Below are 12,803 nucleotides of genomic sequence, written 5' to 3' on the forward strand. Positions count from 1 at the left end.
ATTAAACAGAGACATTTTTTAAGCCAACTACTGATATTATATACAAAACATATTCTGTGATTAATATTTCATTTACTTTGGGGCTCCTGAGAGATTTATTTAGAAACAATATGACCAGCCCTTATTAAGGATGTGTTGGTAGGTTAAAAAAGAGTGGACTCTTGCTGTTATATATCCCCCCCCATTCCAAAGAACCTCACCCATTTTAGTACCCACGCATATTTGCATTAATCCTTCAGGATCCTCATTCTTCCGCCACTTGACAATTTACTTTAAATATGACTTTCCCATATTTTCCACTCCAAAAAAAAGTTTAAAAATAAATTTATTGTCAAGGGAAAAAAATTCTGTAGGCCTATTCCAAACCCCCAACTTCAGAAACATCCAAAAATAAGTTCAAACAGAATGATCCAACTTTCAGAATAAAAAATGAGTTCACTAGATCAAACGACTTCACTCTGTTTTATAATAATAGTAAAAATGATGTGTTAAAAAGCCATCACTTTACAGTGGAAATACCACCTTTCATACATCTGCTCATATTTCGTCATCTTCCATACACGCTTACCTGTAAATAGGGTCCATAAAGAAAGGAGTGGGTCTTGCATGCTGCAAGGAACCATCTGAAGCAGGTCTTGATTCAACGTTGCTTCCTTTTTTTTCCCCAAACACGTGGTTTTTTCGAGGCTCAGTCAGCTTTGTCCCACTGGCTCTACTCCTACTGCCCATACTTAGATCCAGGGGCTGGTCTTGGCTTGTGGCAGGTGTCACTGGAGGCTTGGAGGGGACTGGAGTCAAGGGCTTCTCGTCCTTTCGCTTAGTGGTGAGATCAAAGGGGGACTCAGAGCTGCCCTTCTGCAGTTTCTTTACTTCACCTGGTGATTGGGGTTCCATTTTCAAAGGTAACGATCTCAAGTCTCTATCAGGAAATGGGTACATTGATTGAGAGAATGCTGGAAAAAATGGGAGGGGAAACATGGAAGGGTAAGGTAAAGCTCCAACTTTTTTGTCTTGCAGCCCCACCAGTCCTGTTGAACCAAAGTATTTTTCAGCAATAGAAGCAATAGCCTTTATAGAATCATTCACAGCTCCTGACACCGCAGTCTGCTCCTCTAAAGATGGTGAGAAAATGGAATGATTGCTGTATTCTTTCTTATTATTTATTGAAGCCAGATTCTGAAGAGGGCTTACTTTGTCTTTGAACATTTTACCATTTTCTTTAAATTTCTCTTTATCACTTTCAATGTCACTTTCCAGATCAGAGCCCGAGGTTGTTTCCAGGTCACTGCCACTTGGTGTACTGACATCATCAAGGTCACTACTCTCTGACTGGTCACTGATTTTCTCAAGGGGCCTCTCTTCAGAGGACCTCTCGGGCTGGAGCTCCACTGGCTTATTGTCCCCTACAGATGGGTGTTTAGATAGTGCCTTCAAAATATCCTGTGTAGCTGGCAGTATCTGAGGATGTGTCATGAGGGGACTTTGACTTTTGTTTGTCTGTTCAGTACTTGATAGTCCTTTAACAGGAGAACTAGCAGGTATCAAAGGAGGCCTGTGGTACAAGCCGGAAGGAAACAGACCAGGGAAGCTAAAAGAAAATCCAGGAGCTGTTGGAAAGGTAAGACCAGCAGGATGCCTATTGGCGCCAAAATAGTCAGCAAGGCCCGGGTTGGCATGACTCATATTAACCATGGACGTTTTATCCATAGCTGGGGTTCCAGGAAGTGAAATGCCTTGGCCAAAAAATCCACCTGCCGCAAAATGGTTCTTGCCCTCACAAAACCTCCTGTGTTTATTTAAGGAAGACGTAGTGCTGAACATTTGTCCACAGTCTTTGCACTTGATTTGGGTTCTGCAATCAGCATGCATGCGCTTATGACGGCAAAGGTTTGAAAACTGAGTATAGGATTTATGGCAGACCTCACCTGTGTGCAAACAACAAAAAAGAATCTCAGGCTTTATGTCAATTGCTTCTGAATTTAGCAAATATCACAATTGGTTTACTCAAAATTTCAATTAGGAAGCCAGTAAAAGACATTGGAGGCACCAATCTGGGTGCTCCAAACACAGAAAACCCCATTTCACTAGATTCCAAAGCAAGGCAACCAACCTGACAAATGTCTTGAGGCAGCACAAATATTTCATATATATAGATATATATATCTTGTCACCCCCTTGTGCAATATTTTGCATATTTGTGTATTTAAATATTTATGAAAAGTTAAATTCCATCATGCATCGATTCTCCACACAATTATTATACTAATATAATGTTGAAAATTAAAGTCTTAAAATGCATTACGTACAAAACACAACAAGAACCCCTTTCAAATTTTAGAGTACTTAAAAATTCTATTTTGTAGGCACCAAAACAAAATAAAATATCCTCAACCAGAAACTTCACCTTTATTGCCTCTCCCCTTGGGGAAAAAGCCTGTGACTGCCCTGCTATTATTTAATTGGTATTATATCATATGCTCTCATCATTCACACATCAAAGCCACACAACAATGCACATTGTGTATTCTGAGACTTTTTTTAACAATCATTTTCATGATTTGAGAAAGACTGACATAATTTACAATGGCTCTATTTTAAGCCTGCAAAGGAAACTAAATTGAATGTAGCCCATCCTGCATTGCTGGTTCCCATGAACTATGATCACGTCCTCTGACTTCCCCTCACACCAGTGGTTGTGCTAACCTTCCTGCATTTATGAAACCCCCGTCCTTGGGAAACATGTCCACTTGTTGTCATATCTACACTGGTTATCTCAGGCTTGACTTCTGTGTGTTATAGCCAACTATGGTCAGTAGGGGAGAGCACTGTGAAAGCTCTAATCCAGAAAGAAGGGCACAGCATTGGATGCAGCTGTGAAATATGCCTCTTTGCTAAGAATTTGTCAATAAAGTAGAATCTTCCTCCTCACACATGTGCCACTATAGCCAAGTATATTTTAAGACCAAACTTTATAACCCTTAATAACTCCTTTACCAGGTAAGAATCACTCACTTCACTGTCCAGCAGGATTACAGTATCAGTACCCTGAGCATCACATTTTTTATTTTACTTTACGGGATTGAGCCACGTTATGTGTGAGCTTACTTTAACACTTCTGTGCATGTTCAATACATGCAGAAACAAGATGTACCTTGTTGGTAATTGTTGAAGCAAATTTATTTTAAGAAATTAAATTGAAGACAAAATGCAACAGTTATTGCTTTCATATGATGGCTGCCTTTAAGTGCAGAATGATTGTGCTTCTAAGTCAAAGCAATAATAATTAAAAAAAAAAACAACGCATGTCAAGGAGATTTTATAGACTTTCAGTCAAGCAAAACTCACCCAGAACTTGGATTATCCCACATACATCCAAACAGGAAGTACCAAGTAAGGGTACATCTCTTTCTTTTACTACTAAAGATTAAAGTGTATTGTTGCATATATCAAAGTGTTTGGTAATATTAAAGGTGCCTTCAATTGTGGGATGAATCACAACATTACAGAGGCTGTAACATGCATTTTAATGGGAATAGAAGATGTGGGTGATATCTTTTCAAATTATTTTACCAGAATATATCGACCAGAGTCAGCTTTAAAAGTATATACAATTTAACCATATACCATAAATATACATCTAATTTAAACTGTTTGATACACTAATTAAAATCAAATAATGGAGAAGGTAGAAACATCAGACGTTTACTAGATATATTAGAATAATTTAGCTACAAGCAATAACAATATTTTATTATTGGAATTATAAAAAGTAAGAAAGCAACACCTCTTAAAAGGCATTGAAAAAATGTCTTGATGAGTATTCAACCAAGACATAAGTTTTTCAAAGGCTTGTCATTTTTTGGCAAGGAAATGTTGCTCTCTACACTTCTTTCTTACAATCAGATGGCTTTAAAAAAAAATCAAGAGCTTCTCTCTATTGGAGTAACAGAAGTTCAGCTGACTTTTCTGGTGGCACCCTTTGTTACATGGCTGAGTGGTGACTGTGTCTGGGCTCAAGAACATCGAATCTGGGATGTTTTCTTAGGCAGAGGCTTTGTTTTCGGCACTTGAAGGCCGGGTCTGGCATACCACAAACTACCAGGCCTCCAGGTAAACTGGTCCAATTGATGTTGAAGTTTATACTCTACTGTAATTTTCTCAGTAATAAGGAATTAGCCAGCAGTTAACATTGCATTTTTCTACTTATTAAACAAATTAAGAGGCATTTTGAATATATTCAGCCTATTAGAGCATGTGGTTTCTATTTGGGAAAGCTGTAGGTTTCTGTAAAGGCAGTGAGTAATTACCTTAGCACTGGTGACTTTGGGCTCAAGCGTGGCAGCACACTGTAATAAGAGACAGTTGCCATAAACACACCAGTGGGGGTAAATCGTGGTGTGTGGCCTTCTGGTGAGAAACAGATATCAGCCCTAGGTGAACCTCCTCCACTCAAGTCTCCACACCATTTCCTGATCTTTAATCTCTTTTGTTCTGAAATTACATGGCTATTATTCATAATTACTCCATGGTTCTCTGGCAGATTTTAAATTTGAAGAATGCCATCTGCTATTTAAATTTACCAATAATTACTGAAAATACATTCAAGGGAAATGCTTTATGCAATCTGATTGGAAAGGGACACCCTATGGCACTTTAAAGTGAAACACTGGTCTTCAACACAATTAAAATTCCAGATCCCAGAATCTTCGATAGCAGAAGTCTATATTTTCTGACTTTTATTTTAAATAATAGAGAAAGCATTAAATGAGTGATCAGAATTCCTTGTGGTTTATTCTAGTTTTTTCTCACATCAAAACATAATAAAACTTACCAAAATTTATTTCTGAGGAATCAGAAATAAATGAACTATTTAATATCATATGCCTGTAGTACTTCCAAGTACATTTTCAGGGCATTAAGACTTAAGAGTCAGGAATGCCTTTTTGAGACAAGAAGTCTAAAATTTCTATTGAATGCTTTATTTCCCGTGACCTTCAACAGAGCTTCCCCAAGGGAGACGAGAGCACCCTTTTGTTTATCTGCTAGTCCTCTTCACCCGGGGAACAGAAGAACATATGAGCAAAACAGGACTCTAGTGTAAGCTGGAAAAGGAAAGAAAAGCTCTTTTGGTGCTTGGACACACAAAAGAAAGCTGTGTCAAGGCAAAGGAGAGTTAGTCTCTGGCATCTCCATGTTGGCACTGAAAATTAGTTTTTTCCATCAGGTCCTGTAGTAGTGTCTCATATACCTATTACAAACCAAAGTCAGAGGTCTTGCCAAGTGCTGAGTATGCTTCAACCAATTCTATGTGTATCTGGGTCCAAAATCAGTCTTGAGGTTTGTAGCACAACTCAATAAGTCATTGTATTTATACGCCCCGCCAAGCAATGGATTAAAAGAAGCCCAGAATTTTTGCCCAGGTAGACTAAGAACAACTGATTTTACTTATAAAATGTTTGAGCACAATACAGAGAATAGGAGTGGACGGAGAGAAGAAAAAGCAAATGAGAGCTGAGTTTTATTGTATTTGAAGGATGTTACTACAGTGCTCTGTACAGGGATGTTCTAAGTAGGTGGTCAGATCAGATGTCCCCTAAAAGCACATTGCCTATAAACTTGCTTTGGTGCAATGGGTAAGAGAAACAGCATGTCCAGCATCTAAGTGAAAATGTTCTGCTTTTCTTCAAGTAACAGAGAACTACAGATCTGACAGCCTGTGATCGGCAACAATGGGTAGATTAAAAAGCATTTCATCCCCCTTGCTCTCTCCACACACATATACTCACATACATGCACACAGAGCCGTAAGCCTACTTCCCAGGTGGGCTTCTTCCAGCTCTTTCTGATCCAGAACAGGTTTTTAATCACTTCATCTTGTTTAGTGATGGCTGCTATTTGCTGCTTTACAAAGCCATGAACATTTACAATATGGGACAAATCTGATTGTCCTGATTAAACCCTACAACCTGGGGAGGTTTCCCTTTGATTATCTAATGACTTTTCTTTTCTCTACCTGTTATTGATTTCTTCTGAAAGAAAACACCCCAGGAATCAAGGACAAAATACCATGGATCTGATTATAAAAGATTTACTTGTAATCATAAATAGCCCTACTGGATTGGACCATAAATAGCTAAAACGGTGACCCTCTAAAGGCCATGTGCAACCACTCTCCTGGTCACAGTGCCTTTGGGGAAGAGACAGATGTGGGAAGGTGTTGAAAACTTACAGATAAAGGGCTTCACACTGCTGTGGATGTGCTTGTGTTGTTTGAGGCCCGACGAAGTGGCAAACGTTTTGCCACACTCCGGGCATGCATGGGCCCGGGCACCGACATGCTGAGAGCGAATGTGCCGCTGAAGGTTGCTAGGGTCCGTGAAAACCTGCTAGGAAATGAGTACTGATTAATCAAGAAACTTAACTTAAGGGCACAATAAAGAAGACCCGGGATGACTCAAGAAGAAACTTTTCTTATTTGTTTTGTTTTTCTTTTCCCCAAAGACCAAAAGTGTACTCTCCTCTAATTTCCAAAATGTACTCTCCTCTAGGGTAGGAACTGTAAATTATTCTGCTCTATATCCTTAGCATGGTGTATCCACTGGTATCAGTTGAACCAAATAATGAATGGCACTATTAGGCCATATTCAAGGCCTTTTTGATACCATTTAGAGTGACTTGAGTTGAATAATAAAATGCTGGTTAAGCCATTATTAAAACTGGTGTGCTATTTTCACCCTTTAAATAAAGCCACATTGTGTACAAAAATTTGGAGGATTTTGACTAACATACCTTAAATCTATTTAAAGAGTTTCCCTAGGGCGTAAAATTCTAACACTCTTTCAGTGAGTTACCAGCAAGTTAAAACCATTCCTTTAGACATTGTACTAAAAACAAAAATAAAAAAGCCACCCAACACATCTGAGAGCAAAACATCCCTAAAGAAATTTCAAATGTATTTTTTAATTTTTATGAGAAAAAAACATACAAAATTTTAATGTGCATAGAACAAGGTAATCACAGGAGGATGACTACCCAGTAACCTGGTGGGGTACAGAAATTTCCATTGGCATGAAAAAAAAAGCTATTAAAATGCTAGGAAATGTGTTTTGGAAATAGAAAGCAACTTTAATGACACCAGGACATCTTAGAGTTAATCAAGAAACATGAAATTAAAAGAAGTGAATTACTTTTACCATAGTTCACAGTTATGGTCTAAGTTGAGTACTTCCATATCATCCCTATGTTGTTCAGCACTGACAGAGGCTCTATACATTTTAATTAGAACCAAGTCATAATTTATGGTAAGCCCTTGGTTGGAAAAATCTGCAAATATAAGAGTCACCCATTCTTTCTGAATAGGCATTCAGAAATTTTATGTGACTTCCTCACAAATTGCTATTAAAAGAAATCAGTAACGTGAATTGGATAAAATTTTCATTCTCCGCAAGGCCATAAAACAACTCCACACTGGCAAATCAGTAGCGGAACCAGGAATTTACCAAGGATGTCTGACACCTAGTTCTGGAACTCACCATTAAGCCTCACTTCCTCCCTTACAAAAATAAAAGGATACCCACTAAGTGTTTTTATACACTCTACTAATGCCTTTTAGCATACAACACTCAGTGTACTTTTCTCAAGATATTTATAGTTTCCCCTCTGAAGGCTTGTTTTTAATATATCGTAGCAAGTGATGGATTAAGAGAGAGCAGGATGACATAGAGAGGCCAAGTAGCCTACAAATTCACTGTACCTTGGCACAGTTTTCACATTCATAGTGCTTTCCACTGTCATGTGACATCTGGTGGCGAATTAAATTGGACTTCCAGTTAAATGCCTTGGGACACTGATCACACTTGTATTCCCTCTCTTCAGTATGTGACAGCATGTGTTTCTCCAGGCTGTTAAGAGAACAATAGATTTTAAAAGACAAAGGATGCATTCATAAACAGAACATCATGTTATTGCTAATCCAACTGGTAATTAAAGAAATAAGAAGGAAAAGGAGTTGAACTGAGAAGAAGGAAACAGCAGAAACAGGCTTGTGACAGACAAAAGTAAATTTTATGTTTCCTGGACTGTGTCTCCTGGACTGTGTCACCAATATGAAGATGTGTTCTTGTTGTTAGAAAATAAGTCTGAAACAGCTGGCGGGGATTATCTGCCAATTTAAAAGCATGATAAACAACAAGCTATTTGTCCAGTTTTGGATTCACTGCACAATTCTAACAGCAACACGTATTGTTAGTACTCACTTAATTGAAACACAATTAAGTGAGTATTAAGCTCACAATTAAGTGAGTATTCAATTGAGTAGTCAATTAAGTGAGTATTAAGCTCACTTGTGAGCTTAATACTCACTTAATTGAAACACAAACACTCAAACAGAAAATGCTTAAAAGTATTCTGTCTAATGTATATAATCTCTAGTGAATCTAGGATGGACAGATGGATGGATGGATGGACTGATGCATGGATATGTGTGTGTGTGTGTGTGTGTATCATATATATATATTACATAATATATAAAACCTAAGAATTGGGGAGCAAAAAAGTGTGTAATATTTTAAGTGGATGCAACATTTAAGTCCCCTAAAAGAAAAACATGATTAGAAGTTTCTCACAAGCATAGTTTCTCTGTTTTAAAGTTTAAATTGTTTTATCTTCTCAAATGTTTGCCCCCATTTTCTAAAATTTGTATATGAAATCTGCATGAATATAATGAAAAGCAAATATTATAGATAATGGATTATGTGATAGAAGATGTCTGCAACACCTTTATTGATTAAATGCGTACACACATAACACACTGGGATACTACCCCCAAATAAAGTAACCAGAGCTCCATGGTAAAATAGCCTATTTCAAATCTGAACTATGAAATTCACAAGATGGCCCTTGAACATCTTGTTATGACAAAAGGCAAGAAATTTATAGATAATATCCAAAAAAATTAGGGTTCCAACTTGAAGAGATGCCCACTGACCAAAGGTGAGGCAAGTGAAGCATCAATAAGAACAGCAACTCTTTTATCAATAATGATATTCAAAACACAAACAGAACCTCACTGGTCTCCCAAGGAAGACGCAGGAAAGCCAAATCATTATTCCTAAAACTGGTAAATAAAGGGAAAATATTTGTGCACATATCTGCTTTTCCTATGTAAACTGCACTTTGGGGTAAACAAATAGGCTATGAAGGGAAGGTTCTCTACGCGAAATTAATCCAGATAATAAATGATGAAACAATGATAGAGTTAGAGTACATTCGTTTTGAAGCTCCTAAAGAATTAATGAATCTAGGCAATCCATTATGTGACTTCGGGTAGAAATAAATGGCACCATCAATGAAATCTTCTTGGTGAAACACTGAGCATAAATCCCAACGAAGGCTTGGGATGTAACTACAAGTCTACAGGAAATTAGAGGGGATAGAGAAAGATGTTAACACCACAATGATATAAACAGCAGAATCCAACTCAGTTTCTTCTATAATTTTCTATAAATAAATTGTAATAAGAGAAAGAAGGTGGTGGAGAGAGAGAGACAGACAGAGACAGAAAGAGACAGAGAGAGACACAGAGAGAAAGAGACTGCCCTCTGGGGGAGCCTTTAGATTCAAATAGTCATAACAGACTTGTCGATCAATTGCTATATGTGGACTTTATTTTGATCTTTATTCAAACAAAACAGTAAGCTTTATGAGATAACTGAGGAAATTTGTGCTCTTACTGAATATTTGATAATATTAAGAAATTATTTTTAATGTGGTATTGAACTTATGTTTTTAAGGAGTCCTTACTTTCTATAGACACATACTGAACTATTTTTGAATAAGATGATACACTGTCCAGGGTTTGTTTCAAATAATTCAAAGCAGGTATAGTGACAAGATTGGCTTCATGTGATAATTATTAAAGCTGAACATATGGGATTTTAAAAATCCTATCCCCTCTCTAGTTTTGTGTATATTTGAAGCGCTCCACAATAAAAAAGTTATTTAGAAAAGAAAAAGTACCAACCATGAAAGCATTCTTTTATTTTCTTTTATTTCTTTGTGTGATGAATACTATAAATATCAGTACCAATTAAGACCTTTGTGCACCTAGAATAAATTATCCAGTGGTCATACGGACTGTGTGACTGGGAGTATATGTAAGAAAATGAAGTGCCCATTCTCATATCTTGATAAATTAGAAATGCATTTCCTAATTTTCTCTTTCTCAGCTTCCTCCCCACAACTCTATTCGTACTGGCACAAGAACTCATTTTTCCTGCCCCCTGAATCAATTGAGTTGGAAATGCTATTCTGAGCACAGGTGGTGATATCTCTGTGAACAAAAGGTACTAGGAGAGTACAGGTGTGTGGAGTCATAAGAAAGGCCGTACCTTTATCTACAATACGTAATCCTCTGTTTGTTACAGAGTGGAATGTTAATAAAAGAGTTAAGACAGAGATACCAACAACTGTCGTTAACATTGAAATGAGTCAGGGACATCCTCCAAAATCACTGTACAGATTGCAATTCTCACTGTCTGTCCCTAGCAACCCATACAGGCAAGCCATTTTATGATATATATTCTACTATGCTATATATCAAATCATAAACCCTGAAATCTAGTGGCAAAAGCTTGGCCTATATGTTGAGTTTTATTCCTCCCCCTAATTCCAAGGATGTGGTTTAATTTTAAGAGTATATTATGAACATGTAGGGGTAAAAAGATAACAAAGCAAAAGGAATTTTCCCTTCTTTGCTTCTAATCGGGCAGAAACTCCATATTGTTCCATAGTATTATTAGCTTCCAGCTAATCAGTAATAAAAAGCACAAAAAAGCAAGTCATTTTCACAAAAGTAAATGTGCATTGCTTTCATAAACATAGAAGCAATGCAGTCAGTCAGTGAGACTTCTCTGCTTTTCATGGAATTTTATCTCAATCTCTAGAGCCTTGATCAGCCTTTTGAGTTCTTTTCAGTTCTTTTCACCTTTTGCACATCGACCTTTGTTTCTTTCTTGCTCCTATTTTTTTGTTTGCATTCTTTTCTCAAGATTTTACATAAAGGATAGACAGCAGAAGAACAGATCAAATCCAGAAAGTAATTTTTGTCATTTAAAGCATAAAGTGACAACATAGCATTCAATAAAGGAAAAAATATTTAGAAAATAAAGGTTCTGAATGTGGCTAGATCATATAATTTATAACCAAAAATACCAGTTGGAGGATTAGCACTGAATTGCATAGTGACATGCTTTATCCATATGGCTGGACTACCAAAATATAAATGTTGAGAATTCATGCAATGACAGATAATTAGATTTCCTTATTGTTTTCTACTAAATGTTTGACTGAATCAACTAAACTAACAGTTGGTTTCAGCATTAGATAGAGTTGACTCAGGCTTAATCTTACAGCTAGGCAGATTAAGAGGCTTTCTCCACCCAAGAAGTATTGCTGTACACTCTTAGTAGGAAATAAGAATTATATTTTAGTGTTTAGTTTGTCAATTTTTGCTTTATAATGCTGTTCATTATTTTTTATAACACAACTGAAGGAAATAGACTTTATTTCTGACACCAGAGATATTACTTTACAGTTTAAATATTTTTTCCTACTCATTTGTATTTGTTAGCTTCATTTTTTTTTAAATTTGGGCACAATTATATTAAAGGGACATGCTGTGACTTTTTTATTACAAATCCACACTTTACTAAACATATATAATTGATTTATTCTCTATGAAGATTTATATGAAGTGGCAGAGGTGAGTTTAAAAGGTTCTGGGAAAGCCCTCTTATTCCGTAAAATGTTTACTCTCTAATAGCTAAATTAGTCCTAAATTTTCAAAGCTAGATACTTATCCTTTCTATTCAGTCTTCTCAACAGAAAGGATTATGCTTAATGCCTTTTAGTCATTTATGCCTTAAAATGAACTACTAGATGAAATCCTTTCCTAAAAGAGGCGTAAACAGGAGAAGAGGATGTAGGGCTATACATGAGGTGAAAATGAGAGGAAGAAAAGGATCCAGGAAAGAAGGAAAGGAAACAAAAGGGTAAACTGAAGTTGGACTGTCAAAGACAAAATCTGAGTAATTCCCATTCTTGAGTAAGGCCATTTGATATACTACCATTCCCATTTAAATATAATGTGATGTTCATTTAAAATTCTGATTACAAGTTTCAAGGATAATTTCCAGATTTAAAAGCAAAATAGTGAATACAATTATTAAAATTATTTGTGGACCAAGGCAAAAATCATTAGGTAGAAACAAACAAAAAAACCCATTAACTGTTCTAAACTGTTCTAATCTTAAAGACCATTCTGCAGTACAATTAGTATATACTTTTCAAAAAGTAGGTTCTAGTGTTGTTATCAGCAATTTTAAAAAGTTATAGAATAAAATTCAAAAGGCTATAAAAAGTTAATATGTCACTGAAATATAATTTTCATTGTGTTAAAAATAAGTGTTAAAGAATTACTTCATTTACGTTATTGTGTTTCTCTTTTTCCTTTTAGGAAATTCAACACTTTGGGAAATCAAACATGCTTCTCTTATTCTTTTATATATATGTAATTTAGATCGATTGTTGAAATTAAATCCATGAATTACTGCTCTATCAAAAGATCATTTACCTGTCATTAAGTGAATACCAGATCTAGTCCTTTAAAAAATCATCTGAATGTTCCTAGGGGTAGCTTTATTGTTTCTTGACATATGATTACTTTAATTTGTTCCAGCACTCTTTATATTTTCTCTAAATCACAATTTACTGTAAAGTTAAGCCTTCAGTTTTTAATAACACTA

The 12,803-nt window shown here is 36.2% G+C and overlaps 1 protein-coding gene across 13 annotated transcripts in view; it reads right to left on the reverse strand.

Moving 5' to 3' along the window:
* Positions 1–12,803, reverse strand: part of MECOM (MDS1 and EVI1 complex locus) — a 576,150-nt gene that overhangs the window by 31,503 nt on the left and 531,844 nt on the right. For 5 of the 13 annotated variants that reach the window (XM_019024617.3, XM_019024618.3, XM_063704347.1 and 2 more), the window contains 3 exons: positions 7,754–7,901; positions 6,230–6,386; positions 569–1,925 (listed from right to left, as the gene is read on the reverse strand). In XM_019024617.3, coding sequence (XP_018880162.1) covers positions 569–1,925; positions 6,230–6,386; positions 7,754–7,901 — 1,662 coding nt within the window. The remainder of the gene's footprint in view (positions 1–568; positions 1,926–6,229; positions 6,387–7,753; positions 7,902–12,803) is intronic. The other 8 variants (XM_004037976.5, XM_019024619.4, XM_031009535.3 and 5 more) reach the window with 3 other exon arrangements.

Source organism: Gorilla gorilla, chromosome 2, assembly GCF_029281585.2.
Source record: "Gorilla gorilla gorilla isolate KB3781 chromosome 2, NHGRI_mGorGor1-v2.1_pri, whole genome shotgun sequence".
NCBI lineage: Eukaryota > Metazoa > Chordata > Mammalia > Primates > Hominidae > Gorilla > Gorilla gorilla.